Source organism: Callithrix jacchus, chromosome 7 (genome assembly GCF_049354715.1).
Source record: "Callithrix jacchus isolate 240 chromosome 7, calJac240_pri, whole genome shotgun sequence".
NCBI lineage: Eukaryota > Metazoa > Chordata > Mammalia > Primates > Cebidae > Callithrix > Callithrix jacchus.
This window is the reverse complement of record NC_133508.1, coordinates 77,364,833-77,380,659: the sequence shown is the minus strand read 5'-3', so window position 1 is coordinate 77,380,659 and position 15,827 is coordinate 77,364,833. Positions and strand designations below refer to the sequence as shown.

The 15,827-nt window shown below is 51.8% G+C and overlaps 1 protein-coding gene across 8 annotated transcripts in view; it reads right to left on the bottom strand.

Annotated features, from left to right (window-relative positions):
- Positions 1-4,550: 4,550 nt before the first annotated feature.
- KCNQ4 (potassium voltage-gated channel subfamily Q member 4) overlaps positions 4,551-15,827 on the bottom strand; it is a 58,291-nt gene continuing 47,014 nt past the window's right edge. For 4 of the 8 annotated variants that reach the window (XM_035251016.3, XM_035251017.3, XM_035251019.3 and 1 more), the window contains 5 exons: positions 14,674-14,894; positions 12,897-12,996; positions 9,893-10,024; positions 7,224-7,353; positions 4,551-6,720 (listed from right to left, as the gene is read on the bottom strand). In XM_035251016.3, coding sequence (XP_035106907.1) covers positions 6,472-6,720; positions 7,224-7,353; positions 9,893-10,024; positions 12,897-12,996; positions 14,674-14,894 — 832 coding nt within the window. In that variant the 3' untranslated portion in view covers positions 4,551-6,471. The remainder of the gene's footprint in view (positions 6,721-7,223; positions 7,354-9,892; positions 10,025-12,896; positions 12,997-14,673; positions 14,895-15,827) is intronic. The other 4 variants (XM_035251018.3, XM_078331386.1, XM_035251021.3 and 1 more) reach the window with 3 other exon arrangements.

Here is a 15,827-nt window from a genome sequence, read left to right as displayed (position 1 = left end):
AGCCAGCACATCTGGCCTAAACCATTAAGTTTTAAAATAAATTGTTACAAAGCAATAGATAAATGACACACCAAGCTAAAATTGTATCTGCTGTCAAGGCCGTATTTGAAGACAGTTTGGGGACTCCCAGAGCCACCTGCAAACTCTCCTTGCTGAGCCAGGCAAACTTCGAAGATAAACAGTACCTTGCGCATTGGTTAATTCTGCATCTGTTTCCACCAGGGGCTGGATGACCTCAGGGCTCTAACTTGTTCTCCTGTGTCTGTTCATCCTGTATATTGTGCTGAGCCAGGGTCTGGCATACAGCAGGTGCTCAACAGACATTTAACTCAATTAGTGAAATGCCAGGGGACTTGTTCAGGTTACCAGCACCTCCTGCTCGGGTTACTGCAACAGTCTCCTACCTGCTCTTCCCACACCCACACTTGCTCCCTGAAACACATCTTCCATCCCAGGAAAAACACTTGCTAAAATACAAATCTACCCCAGCGTGCTCCCTGAGAAAAATCTTTTATTGTCTTTCCACTGCCATCATGGTTAAGTCCCATCTCTTTGGAATGACTTAGGAAATCCTGCAAACCTTGACCCCCAATTCTAAAGTCCCATCTTGCACCCCTCTCTCCCTTGCTCTCCGGGCCCAGCCACAGGGATTTCTTTCTATTCCTTTCATGCACCACACTCCCTGGTGCCTCTGGACCCTGTCACATGCTGTGCTTTTTCCTGGGACATCACCACCACCGCCACCACCCCAGTTCCCAGGCCTGGCTCCATCCTATCCATTCTTCTGTACATTTGGTTTTCCATTCTGCCGGATTGAGAGATGACAGGAAGTATGGATCTGCACTGATTTACGGGCAGTGGCTAATGGTTTGGCTGGATAGTCAGGGACTCGGAAAGCACAGAACTGGAGGACTGGCGTAAGAGAAACTGGGAGAGACTAGTAGATGGACTTTCTGAAATGACACAGAATAAAAAGATATTTGTATTCCAAGTAAAATCTCACCCGAAGTCATCCATGGCAGAGGCAGCTCTTGATAATTAGATGGATGAGATGGCACATTGGATGAACGTCAGTGTCAGCCAGCCTCTCTCGCCAGTCCCTCTAGCACTTTCTCTGTATGTTCATGTACGATGTGGTCATAGTGGCCAGAATGGAGACTATTTATGGGTTCAGCAATATGAACTTAACTCATCAAGGCTGATCTGACTAATGCCACTGTATGTCCAACCTGCCACCAGCCAAGACAAATGCTAAATACTTAAAACGTCGTCCCTCTACAGGGGTCGCCCTAGCCACTTAGAGCCAGGCCGATTCCACTGGACCCTTTCCATCACAGAGCAGGCATGGTTTATCCTCATTGACAGCCAGGAATCCAAGGGAGCTGGTGAAAGTGGATTCTCTCACTATGACCCCAAATAACCCACCATATTAGTTTCCTATGGGTACCATAACAAAGTACTACAAACCTGGTTGCTTAAAACAACAGAAATGTATTCTCTCACAGTCTGGAGGCCAGAAGTTCAACATCAGTTTCACTGAGCCCATATCGAGGTGTGTGCAGGGCTGTGTTCCCTTCAGAGCTCTAGGCAAGAATCCATTCCTGGACTCTTCCAGTTTCTTGTGGCTGCTGGCATTCCTTGGCTTGCAGTGGCATCTCTCTAGATTCTGCTTTCATCCTCATATCACCTTCTCCTTTTCTGTGTGATTTCATCTCCCTCTGCCTCTCTGCCTCTCTCTCTCTCTTTTTTTTTTTAGACAGAATTTTACTCTTGTTGCCCAGGCTGGCGTGCAATGGTGCAATTTTGGCTCACCGTAACCTCTGCCTCCCAGGTTCAAGTGATTCTTCTGCCTCAGCCTCCTGAATAGCTGGGATTACAGGCGTGCGCCACCATGACCAACTAATTTTGTATTTTTAGTAGAGATGAGGCTTCTCCTTGCTGGTCAGCCTGATCTTAAACTCCCGACCTCAGATGATGCACATGTCTCGGCCTCCCAAAGTGCTGGGATTACAGGCGTAAGCCACTGTGCCTGGCCGCCTCTCTCTTAAAAAGACATTTGTCACTGGATTTAGGACCCACCAGATAGTCTCAGATACTCTCCCTATGTCATGATCCTTAATTTTAATCACATCTGCAAAGGCCCCTTTTCCTTATAACACTTGCCAAGTCCCAGAGATTAGAACTTGCTGTATTTGGATGGCTATTATTCAGCCCATTCCGCCCACTCACAAAACTTCTGCCTCTGGGTCCCTGTAGCATTGAGCTCTGCTAGTTTGGAGGTCTTAATTTTCAAGGGAAGGGAGGCAACACAGTTTTCATTACACTGGAAGTTTAAACTTCAACTGGGCCGTTGGGTTCCTCATGCCACTAAACCAACAGGCAAAACAAAGGGTTAATATGCTGGCTGCATGACTGATCTTCCTTGCCAAGGGGAAATTGGCACTCACCACCTTGCTGCCACACAACAGGGCAAGGGGGACTAACTCTGGAACCCAGGGGATTCTCTAAGGCCTTTCTCTAATAAGTACTTCCATGCATGACAGTAAAATTCAATGAAAAGCTTTCCCACCCATGCAGGACCCCTGAGGATTCAGACCCTTTAGGAATGATGATTTGGGTTACTCCACCATATCAAGCTCTCCAAAAAGCTGAGGTGTTGGCTGAGGACAAAGGGAACATGGAGAAGCAGTGGGAGAAGGACATTATTCATACCAACCATGGTACTGTGACCAGACACCAGAAAGAGGTCTGTTGCAGCTATGCATATTTCCTTCCTTGCTTGGTGTGTGTGCATGTGAGTGTGTGTGTGTGCGTATGTATATGTGTGTGTGTGTGTGTGTGTGTGTGCGCGGCCTTTTGTTTGTGTGTATGTGTGTGTGCGTATGTGTGTGTGTGCGTATGTGTGTGTGTATGTGTGTGTGTGCACTGTACATATGACTTTTTCCTCCCTCCTCTTTTCTCGCATATTTTGTTGAAACATTGTATGTGTTTAGTTGTAGGTGGAATTGTATCTGAATTAGAGGACTACTTAACCCAGACAGGGATTCAGTGACTAACCCCTACAGATGCATGCAACTGTTGGACCATGGGATGTTGTGTTTTAGGGGGAGGGACTAGAGTGCCTTCATTTGTATAAAGGATAGTTTCATTTCACTAGGTGGAAGCTACTGCCGTTATATGACGGTTTAAGTATGGCGGATTGATGTTTGTGGATACTGCCTGTCCAAAGGGGTGACCCATGCCCATGTTACTGTCTTTCAGTTCTAAGTGCAGCCTTCTAAGTCCGTGATACTGGGGCTGGGGCTCTGCAAACCACATACTCATTTGCTCCCTAGCTTTCAGAATAAGGGGCACTAGGGGAAGATTGGAAGGCAGGAGAAGGAGACTTCTCTCTTCCTTTGCTTCCTATCCTTATCAGCAACAGCCAGGTTGCAACAGTTGATCCCAGACTTCAGCTTTTTTCCTACACTCCCAGACAAGCCTCACTGTATACCCTGAGAGGTGCTACCACCAGCCAGGGAGTACCTCCTTTTCAGATCTCTGAGCCCCAACTCTGCTGGGCTGCCTCTCCACAACCTGTTTCCTACACTCCTGCAGCTCCAGGAGTGGGAACTGCTTCCTGCAGTTATTTTCTCTAGGCTGTCTCAGAATCTCCTACAGAAAATTCTTTTTGTTCAGCTGGGCGCGGTGGCTCACGCCTGTAATCCTAGCACTTTGGGAGGCCGAGGTGGGCGGATCACCTGAGGTCAGGAGTTCAAGACCAGCCTTGACCATCATGGTGAAACCCCATCTTTAAAAAATAAAAAAATAATAAAAAAAGAAAATTCTTTTTGTTCTTTTAGCCCTCCTGCATCAGTGCAACCCATTACCTAAAGTAACTTCTGTTTGCTGAAAAACTTAGTGTTGTTTCTGCCTTCCTGACTTGATCTTGACTGATGCGAACTATTAGGAACATGGTGCTCACTTTTTACGGAGATCATCATGAAAGGTCAGCCTGCCTGAAAGGAAGGCTTACAGGAAACAGAGTCCTGACATGTTTAAGCACCTAGATCTCACTGTGTATGAAACCAAATCTGTTCCCTGGACTTCTTAGTTCTCTGGGCCAGTAAGTTTCTTTTTGTTTGTTTGTTTGAGATGGAGTCTCACTCTGTCGCCCAGGCTGGAGTGCAGTGGTGCGACCTCAGCACAGTGCAACCTCTGCCTCCCAGGTTTAAGCAATTCTCCATCTCAGCCTCCCGAGTAGCTCGGATTATAGGCATGAACCACCATGCCCGGCTATTTTTTTGTATTTTTAGTAGAGACAAGGTTTCACCATCTTAGCCAGTCTAGTCTTGAGCTCCTAACCTCGTGATCCACTCACTTCGGCCTCCCAAAGTGCTGGGATTACTTGCATAAGCCACCATACTCGGCCTTTTGTTTGTTTAAGCCATATGGGGTTGGGTTTTTGTTGTATACAATAAAGAGTCCTGACTAATCCAAATCTCCTTGTCCCCACCCCTAAACCTGGAGCCTCACCTCACAGCCACTGAACAAAACCAAGAACAATCACCTCCTATTGAAAACTTTAATGAAACCAATAAGTTAATAAGTTAACAAAGTGAGGTACTTGCATATCTGAGAACCAGGCTGATGGGGTAACCTCGATCGTGGAAGGAGGGAGGGCTTCTTTCCATGTCTCCTTTGGTCACAGGGTAATCCCATTCTCCTGGCCCTCTCCACAGCTTTCTCTGAGTGGGTGGAGGGGTGGCTCTCTGGGGACAGTGCAGTGCAGGTGAGGTGAGCCAGGATAGGCTCTATCCAGGGCATGATGGTCACATGCAGAGGGCAGGTTGGGGCAGAGGCTGGGCACCATGGACTGAGCAAGATCCAGCACAAGCCCTGGCGCTGGCGTATGCAGGTCCCCAGCACAAGAGGCAGGCAGCGTGGCCTCGGCCCCTTGTTCCCCAGTACCCCGCAGAGGGTTGCCATTGGTCCACTACCCCTCACCTTCCTGCCACCTGCACTGGCTTTGCAGAAGAGGAGCAAAGGGGTGGGGATACGAAAGTGGTCCTAGAGGGGATGGGGGCTTATGCTCAGATGTGGGGCTGCCAACTGAAGTGGAGAAGTAGGGTATGGAGAGGGGGGGACAGTGCATGTGAAAGCTGGACACATGGTTGGCATCGCTGTTAGATGCATTCTTATTCTCTCTGGGAGTTAGAGTGACTAGGAAGGCACAGGCCTGGCTAGAAGTGGGCCTGCGGTCTCTCCAGAGGTGTCAGGCCTGGGCTTGAGTTGTGCTGTGTAGACATGGAGGGCCCTCAGGGACTGGCAGAGGCAGTGGGTTAGGGCTCCCGGACCAGAAAGGAAGAGAACTTCTTGAAGGAGGGGAGTAGGTAAAGGTCTGGGTGAGATCTGGAGAGCTCTGGGGTTACCTCAAAGCTCCCTCTCCTGCCCAGATAGAGTTGGGGCTTCCTCTTAGTGGACATCACCCTGCAAAGCCAGTTCACTGGCATCTGCTATAGAGGCCCAGGAGTGGCTCTGCCTTACATCTCCAAGTGTGTCACATTATTGCGTGTGTGAGTGTGAGAGGCTTTTTTCCTGTCCGGAGAAACTAAAAGGCCATGTTTGCGCGATTGTCCGCGAAGCACTGTCTGGAAGTTTTGGGGAGGATACAGAAACTTGTGCTGACTATGAGAGGTGTCTGGAGGGCCAAGCGGGGGAGTGGCCATCCAGCAGGAGGAGGGAGCCCCTGGGAGCTGACACTTGCAAATGGGAAGACAGGCCCAGGCACTGCCCTTAGAAGAGGGCAGGGGAGAAACAGGCCCCATGCTGAGGGGAAAGAGTCAGAAGCCAAAGAATGGCGACAGGGTAGTGGCCAAGCAGCCTGAGACCAGCTACTGCTGGGGGCCCAGCTCCCAATGGGGGAGGGGCAGAGAGACCCCATGGGGGTTCCCAACGTTGCATATTTAACATGGTTTGCATATATGGTGCCCACCTGCCTTGTGGCAGGGTCCTGTGCTTTGTGGGTACCTGTGGGGGCACCTTGGCCCATCCCCAAGTGGGGCGGGGACTTGGCGGGAGGGCTTCCCTGCTGTGTCCGAAGGGTGGGCCAAAGACCTCACCTTGCATAGCTGGAAGCTGGGTCAGGGCCCAGGGCCCCAGCGCCCACTCCCACTCCCAGGGCTGTGCCCCTGCCAGGTGGGCTACATCAGGCCTTGATGGAGTGGGCAGGGCACTGGGGGGCCCAGAGGCCGCGGGACAGCCGCTGCTGCTGTCCTCTGTGAGGCCTGGCATCTCATGCTCCTGAGGTGGCGAAGGGGCGCTGGCACCCACAGCAGGTACCACGCCCACCCAGGCAGCTCAATACTGCGTGTGGCCTCTCTCCCCGCGAGGAGTGAGTTCAAGTAAGAGAGGAGTCCGGAGGCCTCAGAGCGCGGTCGGAGCGCCGAGCCGCCGGGCTGGCCGTGTGCTGCCCTGCCCCTGAGAAGTCCCTCAGTCCATGTTGGTGCTGACCGAGCGGGAGATGCTGAGCGTTTGTGCGGAGACAGAGATGTCCTCGTGGTCCACAGGGCTGTGGTAGTCGGAGGTGATGTCGGGGTCGAATAGCGGCATTTGCACGGTGCCCAGGCTGGCCGAGGTGCCAGAGCGCAGGCAGCGCGAATAGAAGCCCAACAACAGGTCCAGCTTGTGCTCGATGGACTGCACCTGGGGGCGGGGCAAGGCTGGACCTGGAAGCGGGGTCTGGGCGGGAAGGGGCGTGTCCGGGGCGGGGCTTGGGTCTCGGGGCGGTGCCTGGCTGGTGGAGTGGGCGGGGCTTATCTGGGAAGCCCTAATCACGCTTGGAAAGGTGGAGCTTGGCTGGAGGGAGGGACGAAGCTGGGCAAGGGTGCATAACCCTGGGGATGGTTAGTTGTGATCGGTGGGGATAGTCCACGAGTTACTCTGACAACTGAGAGGTGGGGTTAAATGGAGTAGGGGGAAGAGGGGTAGGCTTATCTGAGGCTTATGGGCGGGCTTATGGGAGGGCTTATGCAGCCTGGAGACGGAGTTTAGCAGGAGAGGGCGGGTTTATTGGATGGTCTGGTGGAGGGTGCCGGGGCTTGGGCAGGGCAGAGGGCTCTCAGGCCTTCCCCGGAACGCTTGGGCTGTGGCTGTGGGAAACGCACCCTACCTGAGGCAAGGTCAAGGCTGCAAACAATTGAGTCACAGTGGCCCCCAGCTCCACCACCCCACCCTACACTCACCTGCTTCTCCACCTTGACCACGCGTCCCATCATGCTGATTTCATCCACCGTCTCCGCGTCAGAGGGCCCTTTGTCGCCCTTCTCCCTGGCCTTCCGGTCCCCGGGCCCCCGACCCACAATTTGGTCCACCCTATGGGTAAGGCAACCATTAGAGGGCCCGGACACACGCCGCCCCTCCCTTCCGCAAGAATTCTAGGTTGCCTGATGAAGAAGGCATGTTGGGGGAGGGGACAGGCAATCTGAGGGAGGGGGCCATTGCCCTGCCAGATGGAGGCCGAGCTGGGGATGAAGGGACTGGCCAGTGCTCTGGGGGTTCTCCATTGGCCAAGCAAAGGCACCATACACAAAACTGACAAGTAAAACAACCACCTGGTGGAAGAGGCATGGAAATGGCAGACTGGGAGGCTTGGCACAGTGGCACGTGCCTGTAATCCCAGCATTTGGGGAGGCTAGGGAGGAAGGTATCACTTGAGCCCAGGAATTCGAGACAGATTTGGCAACATAGCAAGCCCTCTTTTCTACGAAAATATATTTTTTTAAGTTAGCTGGACATGGTAGTTCATGCCTGTGGTCAGGAGGCTGAGGCCGGAAGATCACTTGGGCTGGGGAGAGCAAGGCTGCAGTGCTCTGTGATTGCACCACTGCACTCCAGCCTGGGCGACAGAGTGAGACACTGTCTCAATTTAAAAAAAAAAAATGGATTGAGGGAAAGGGAAAAGAGGATGGTAGGAGTGGAGACACGTGGGAATGTGACTTAAGGTGAGTGGACAAGCTAAAACTGATCTCACCTTATTTTTTGCTCTCCTTTGCAGCAAAATTCTTGAAAGCGTTGTCTCTGTCCTCTACCTCCAATTCCTCTCCTCCCTGTCTCTGTTCAACCTGTTCCAATCAGGCTTTTGCCCCTGCCATTTCACCAAAACTACTGTTGTCAAGCTCCCAAATGACCCCATGCCTGTGGGCCAATAGATTTTGCTAAATCCATTGACCAACTCCCGTCCTCATTTCACTTGACTCACTAGCAGCACTCAACATATCTGATCACCCGTTCTTCCATTTGAAACATTGCCCTCTCCCAGTTCTTTTCCTATCTCCCTGACCTCTCCTTCACCGTCCCCTTTGCTACTTCCTCCTCAGTCTTTGCAACCTGGAAACATTGCAGGATCCAAGGCTCACTCCTGGGACCTCTATTCTTTATTTACTCCACTCACTAGGTGATGTCTTCAGATCCATAATTTTTAATTCCTCTACACTTTTGACACCAAATCTTCATCCCCATGCTGTACCTCTCCTCTGCACTCCACATTTCTCTATCCAACTGCCAGATCAACACTCCACTTGAATGTCTGATAAGGCATCACAAAGCCGGCACCTCCCAAATCTCCTGACCCAAACTTGCTCCGTTCATTGCCTTCTTCATGTCAACAAATGGCAACTTGATTTTTTCTCTTGCTCAAGCCAAAAAACTTAGCTTCATCCTTGACTCTATTCTTTGTCTTAACACCCCATCAGAAAACCTGTCAAGGTTGCCTACAAAATATATCTAGAATCTGACCACCTGTCCCACCTCTGCAGCTGCCACTCTGTTCTAAGTCCCCACTGTCTCATGTGTGGAAGTCTGAAGCAGGTTCCTCATCGGTCTACCTGTGTCTACCCTCACTCCCCTAAGCCCATCCTCAACACAGCACCCAGGGTGATCCTTTTAAAAGACAATTCAGATCTTATCAGTTCTTTGCACAAAACCCTCCAATGCCTGCAGCTCATCCTGGATGAACACCAACGTCTTTGCAGTGGCTACAGGGCTTTACAGTCTCTGAGTGCTGTCAGCCCTCTGACCTCACCTGCTGCCTCTCATTCCAGTGCAGCCACACCAGGCTCCCTGCTGTGCTGAAGCCAACACTCCAGCCACCTGCTCCTCTCAAGTCCTTTGCACTTGCTGTTCCCTCTAGAGCCTTCTCATCTATTTAAAATTGCAAACTGTAACAGCCTAACCTTTATCTTCCTCCTTAGTATTTATCGCCGTCTGACATATTCTAGTTTTACTTATTTATCACTTGTTCTCCGTTCACTAGAATGAACGCTCCATGAGGGTGGGAACTCTGCTGGGCTTTCTGCCATATCCCCACAGGCTGGCAAGTAGTAAATGCCCACAGACTATTTCTCAAGTGAATACATGAATGAGTGGGCAGTGAAAATGCAGGCCAGAAGAGGAGAAGGGCAAGGTGTAGGGGATGTGTGTCTTGGGGTGAGGAGTCTTCCTAATGCTGAGTCTAGCGGAGAGATGTGGGAGGATTCCAGAGGCGAGAGGTGGGCAGTGAGGACAATTTGCTTATTCTCTTGGGAGATGGTAGATCAGTAATTATTTTAGGCTGATTATTTTAGGAAAAGGAAACAGTTATTCTAAACAAAGCCCCCCAAGGCATACCAGTCAATAGGGCTTCAGCAGAGGACCCACCTCACAGAGAAACTATGCTTCGGTTGTTTTTCAGCCTTGAGATGGGTGCTGGGTGTGGCCTCAGGCCGGTGCTGCAAGCCAGGGACCTTCTCAGGCTAGAAACTCAGCTGCATCAGTGAGCCCTTGGGGGTTGCTCAGGGGTTGGCCCTCAGACCTCATACAGGGCTGGGGTTGTTGCCTCCCTGCCCCTGCCTCCCATCAGGCCCAGTGCACCCACCGAGTTTGCAGGCTCTTGATCCTGCCCAGCATGTCCAGGTGGCCTGCTGAGTACTGCTCAATGACGTCCTTCACGTCGTATGGTCGCAGTGTCTCCTTGAATTTCCTTTTGGCCACCAGGAACTTGAGAATCCTGTTGGGGTAGGGGGCTCAGAGGGACTGTCCTGTTGGAGCAGGGACTCTTTCCCAGGCCCCCCTCCATCTCTTTGCTATCCCCTTGTCCAGCACTAGGACACCTAGTTTGGGCCACAAACACCCTCTGCTGAGCCTCCCAGCCTCCCCTACCTCCAAGTAACAGAAACAGGGACCAGGTAGAAAGGAGATGGAGGATGGGGTTCAGGGTGCCATGGTATTAGAAGATAGAGAAGAGATTAGCCTTGAGAAGGAGGCTGGGGTGTACTTTGAAGAGCCCTGCATCCCTAGCAGAGATTGTGCACTGGGACACTGGGGGGCAGGCACATCAATGACTCTAGTTTATTTCTTTTTATCTTTATTTTTTAAAAAGGTGGGGGTCTCACTGTGTTACCCAAGCTGGTCTCAAACTCAAGTGATCTGCCTGCCTTGGCCTTCCAAAGTGCTGGGACTACAGGCATGAGCTGCTGTTCCCGGTCCAATTACTCTGCTTTAGCATGCCAGTTCTGCCAGCCCGTGTGGAGAATTCCCTGGAGGGGCAGAGGCACGGGCAGGGAAACTAGCTCTGGGGAACGGGTGGGGAGATACGGAACAGCCTGGAGCAGTTCAGGAGGTAGGACTGAAAGCCTTCCTGGTCTGAGTCCAGGATGACTCCCATGGCTTGGGTGACAAAGTGGATAATAGTGCCACTGCCTGAAATAGAGACCCACCCAGGAAGAGGAGCAGGTTTGGGGCATGCTGGGTGAGAGGTCGGTAGGGTGGCCAAGGAGAGCTAGCCTGGGTCAGGTGGCAGCTCAGGAGCTATGTTCTGACACTGGGCACATGGAGGGGAGAGAGCAGATGGGTGAAAAGGGGTGAGCAGAGGCCTCAGACTCTGGGAGGTAGTGGGGACAGGTCCAGCTGACTCTGATTTTATATGTTTGTCTATTTAGAGAAAAGGTTTCACTCTGTCACCTGGGGTGGAGTACAGTGGCTCAATCACTGCTCATTACAGCCTCAAACTCCTGCACTCAAGCCATCCTCCCACCTTAGCCTCCCAAGTAGCTGGAACTACAGGGGCATTCCAACATGCCTGGCTAATTTTTCAATCTTTCAATTTTTTTTTTTTTTTTTTTTTTTTTTGCAAAGACAAGGTCTCACTATGCTGCCCAGGCTGGTCTCAAACTTCTGGCCTCAAGTGATCCTCATGCCTCAGCCTCCCAAAGTGTTGGGATTATAGGCCTGAGCTACCACACCCAGCCTGACTCTAATTTTAAAAGGAATACAAAGGGAAGAGGCTTGCAGGCAGGTGTATCAGCCAGGGAAGAGCGGGGAGCCCAGAAAACTAGGAGGTTGAGGGGTTTCTGGAGCTAGAGCTGCAGGCTGGCTATGGAGACTAGGCCAGGACTGTACACAAAGGGCCTGCAGGCTAGATCCATGCCTGGGCTGTGACCCACGGACTCAGGAGACCCTGGTCCCTGCTTAATTTTTGAGGCAAGGAGAAAACCAGTAGAACAGGGGCTTTAAACCTTTTTTAACCTAGAGCCACCATAAGAAGTACTTTTCAATTTTTTGAAACAGATTTTCACTCCTGTTGCTCAGGCTGGAGTGCAATGGCACTATCTCGGCTCACTGCAACTTCCGCCTCCCAGGTTCAAACAATTCTCCTGCCTCAGCCTCCCAAGTAGCTGGGATTACAGGTGTCCAACACACCTGACTAATTTTTTGTATTTTTAGTAGAGATGGGGTTTCACCATGTTGGCCAGGCTAGTCTCAAACTCCTGACCTCAGGTGATCCACCCGCTTTGGTTTCCCAAATGCTAGGATTACAGGCATAAGCCACCATGCCCAGCCAAGAAATACATTTTATATCACAAACCAGTACATACACACACAAGCATACACATGTACTGAAAACTGAATATAAGTTTTATAAACATTTTTTTACCCTTAATACAAGAGCTATACTGATATTTTCCATTCTATGTTTTTTTTTTAATGCTGATCAGCACCCACTAAGTTGATTTTATTAAGTTGATTTCAAACTGTCTCAAACTGCTTTTCCTGTGAAAAGCACTGCTCTAGAGGAAGTCCTGGGGGAAACAGACAGACTGAGGCCAAGACACCCAAGGAGAGTTTAAGACAGAGGGACAAAATGAGGATGAAACTGAGACAGAGAAACAGGGAAAGAACGCATGAAACAGAGACACTGGGAGAGGCACGCAGATGATACACAGCTAGGGAGAGAGAATAAAGAAAAGTGGCTGGGCGCAGCAGCTCACGCCTGTAATCCCAGTACTTTGGGAGGCCAAAGACAGGTGGATCACCTGAAGTCAGGAGTTCGAGACTAGCCTAGCCAACAGGGTGAAACACCATCTCTACTAAAAGTACAAAAATTAGCCGGATGTGGTCACGGGATTCTGTAATCCCAGCTACGTAGGAGGCTGAGGCAGGAGAATCGCTTGAACCCTGGAGGCAGAGGTTGCAGTGAGCTGCCATCACACCATTCATTGCACTCCAGTCTGGGTGACAGAGCAAGATTCCGTCTCAAAAAATAAATAAATAAATAAAGAGAAGAGAGCCTGACACAAGGTGAGGGCCAGATAATAGGAAGAGAGGAAGAGGAGAGAAGTGGTGAGGCAGAGGGGAGTGACCAGGAGGGACGCAGTGTGTGAAAGGGGGGACCATGATGGGCAGCCGTGCCCACTGCCCCGCTGAAGCCAGGCCCTTCCTTCTGGGAGCCAGATGCCACCTCCCCACCCTACCTGCACTCCAGGCAGGCAGCAGCTGGCACACCAGGCACGAGGTCAGCCCTGGCCATGATGGCAGGCCCAGATGGGGAGCAGCAGTGGGTAGCATACGGAGTGGGTACTGGCCTCAGGCCTCTGTCTCACCTGACAGAGCGGATGACTGTCTTCACAGCAGGCATGACGTCGTCCACTGTGAGTTCACACTGGTAGCTTTTCTCCTCTGCTACTTCCTCCGAGGGGGCCTCTGAAAAGGCAGGGATGGGCCAAGTGGCCTACAGAAAGAACGACTCCCAACCCCCCACCCGACCCCTGTATGCCAAACCACCAATAGTGTCCAATAGGAAGACCGAGGCCCAGAAAGGGCCCAGAACCTTCCTGGGGGCTCTTGGGTCTCACTGCCCTCCCCAGAGTGGAAAGCCCCAGTCTCTTGCATGCTATCTGCCCCAGCGGCCAATCAGGGTAAACATCTGCCTGGTGGCTAGGTGGGAGCTGCTTTAGAGCACAGCTGGTCTAGTCTAGGGCAAGTTTGTTACATAAAGCCCTGAAAGCCCCACTGGTCCCACCTTGCAGAACAAAGAGCCCCAGAGAGAAGGGGTTTGATGGCACTACATGTAATCATGTACATAGTCTTCTCCTTCCACTAAGATGGAAAAACACCCAAGCAGCTGGCTCCCAGGCCCAGCTCTGCTACTGGGGAAGGCCCTTAAAACAAACCATTCTTCCCTGGATGAGAGAAGCTTCTCAGCCTTCTCTATGTCTGTGGTACTGAGAGGTGATGCTGTCCTTGCCCTACAAGAGCAGGGGCAAGAGCCCAGACAGCTTCCAGGACAGGAAAGGGAGGTCCTGGGCACCAGCTGTGCCCAGGCCTCTCTGGGCAGCACCCTTAAAGACTGGTCTGTGGGGTTCTGTAAACTCTGAGGTGTCAGCCAGCAGCATCAAGAGGGCTGACACAGCACAGGCAGATACAGCATGGCTGGTCCCCTCCCTCCAAGGCCCTGTCTCCATCCCCCATCCTTGTGCACTCACCCTACCTCTCCCCACCCAGGGGCCTAAAGTATGTCAAAGCTGGGAGAAGTCTTCCAGTGGGCTTGGTCCAACCTTCTCATTTTCCTGAAGAGGACACTGAGGCATGGAAAGGGGCAGTCTCCTGCCTAAATCACAGTTTAAGTCTCCAGCAGAGCCAAAACTTGAAAAAGTGACACCACCAGGGGCACAGTCTCACATTTGCAGCCTAGGCCGGGTGAAGAGGGGTAGGCAGAGGGCATGGGCTTTGGAGTTGAATAGACCTACTTGAGGAGAGAGCAGCTCTGTCACTCATGAGCCGAGAGTTCTGTCAAGTGGGGACAAAAACAAAACCTACTTTCCAGGGTCTCTGGGAGAAGTAAATGAGATAAGCCAGTGTCAGGCAGTGTACAGTCAGGGCTCGTCAAGGATGCATTCCTGCCCCTTCCAAAGTACATTTGTGTTTAGCTACTTGTTGAGCACCTACTATATTCCCAAAAGTCTTCCATTCACCTTCCATGGATTATCTCATTTAATCATCACAATAACCCTAGGAAGTAGATGCTATTATTGTTCCCATTTTATCAATGAGGAGAATGAGGCCCAGAGAGATTAGGTCACTTGCCTGAGATAAGTGACAAAGCCAGGATTCAAATCCAGGCAGCTTGGCTCCAAAGCCTATGCTCTTAACCACTGTGAAACGCCACTCTCCATGGGATTCCCAGACAGTCGGATATCCATTTTATAGCACAGCAAATATTATAGTGCCCATTTTAAAGGCAAGAAGACCAGTGCCCAAAGACAGCCAATCAGTACCAGAGCTCAGATGCGAGCCAGATCTTTCTGCTCCCAGCCCAGACGGTCCCCATCCTGCCACCTTCAGCCAGCCCTTGATAGGTCTCAGCCTTCCGGGGCTCACCCTCAGCAGAGGTGCGGGGTTTGAGTCGCAGAGATGCCCGGAAGCGGGCACGGTCATTGAAGCTCCAGCTCTTCTGCACCTTGGTGGGGCTGGTGGCCTCACCCACCTGCTCGCTGCTCGGGGAGGTGGGCATTGTTGGAGGTGCCAGATGCTGCTTGGAAGGACCTGTCCGCCGCTGGGAGCTGCCCATGCGGATGCGGTCTTTGATGCCCATCCGGCTGCTAGGAGGGCAGGCAGGTTGGGAGAGAGCCAAGTTAGCCAGAGCTGGGGTTGTGGGTAAGTGGGCACAAAGCTGACTTAGGACTTGGGGGTGGCTATTAGGTCTTGATTCCCCGACAAGCGGAGACTTCTTGGGATGGGACAAGATGTGGTAAGGGAGGCCCTGACTCCTACAAGAGGCTGATTTGGGGTCAGTCAAAGCAGATCCTCTCCCCACCACCCACATCCCACCCCTCATCACCCGGACAGATAAGGGGTGCACAGGAGACAGATGTCAGAGTGGAAGGAGAAATCCAAAAGAGAAGTCAGAGACACAGACAGGAGGACATGGGAGCAGGGCCTGGCCCAGGTGAGTGGGTGGAGGGTGGGGACAGCAACCCCTTTGGCACAGACAGACTGCTGAGAGTGGGCAGCTCACCTGGTCGTGCACATGGAGGTAGGCCTCCAGTCCTCCCTGTACACGGGGGCAGGCTGTGTGGAGTTGAGGGTGTGCGTGTGTGCTCGCACACACACCTTGTGCACACACGTGACAGTGTGGGTGTACAGGCACTGGTGTGTATAGATATGTTGGTATGTGTGTACATGTGTCAATCTAGATTTTCCTCCATTCCCTGCTTCAGATCCCACACTGGTCAGGTCAGGGTTTCAGGGCCTTGTACAGCTGTGCAGGCAGTGCACTGCAAAATAAGGACTCCATCACACAGACTTCCATGCAATGGTGCCCTGGAGATGTGCAGTGTGATGGCCTACTTAGACCCATGGGTCAAGCTGCTGGGCCACACGTATGCCCAGGCCATGCCTGGTGCCTGCCTTCCCAATGAGGCTCTGTATTTGATAACCTGTTCTTCTGTGGTCTCTCCTACCTAAGTTCAGCCTACCTTGATTGACATCCTGCCTGGGTGATCTCGGATCCCCCCTAAAGATCTACCTCCCTA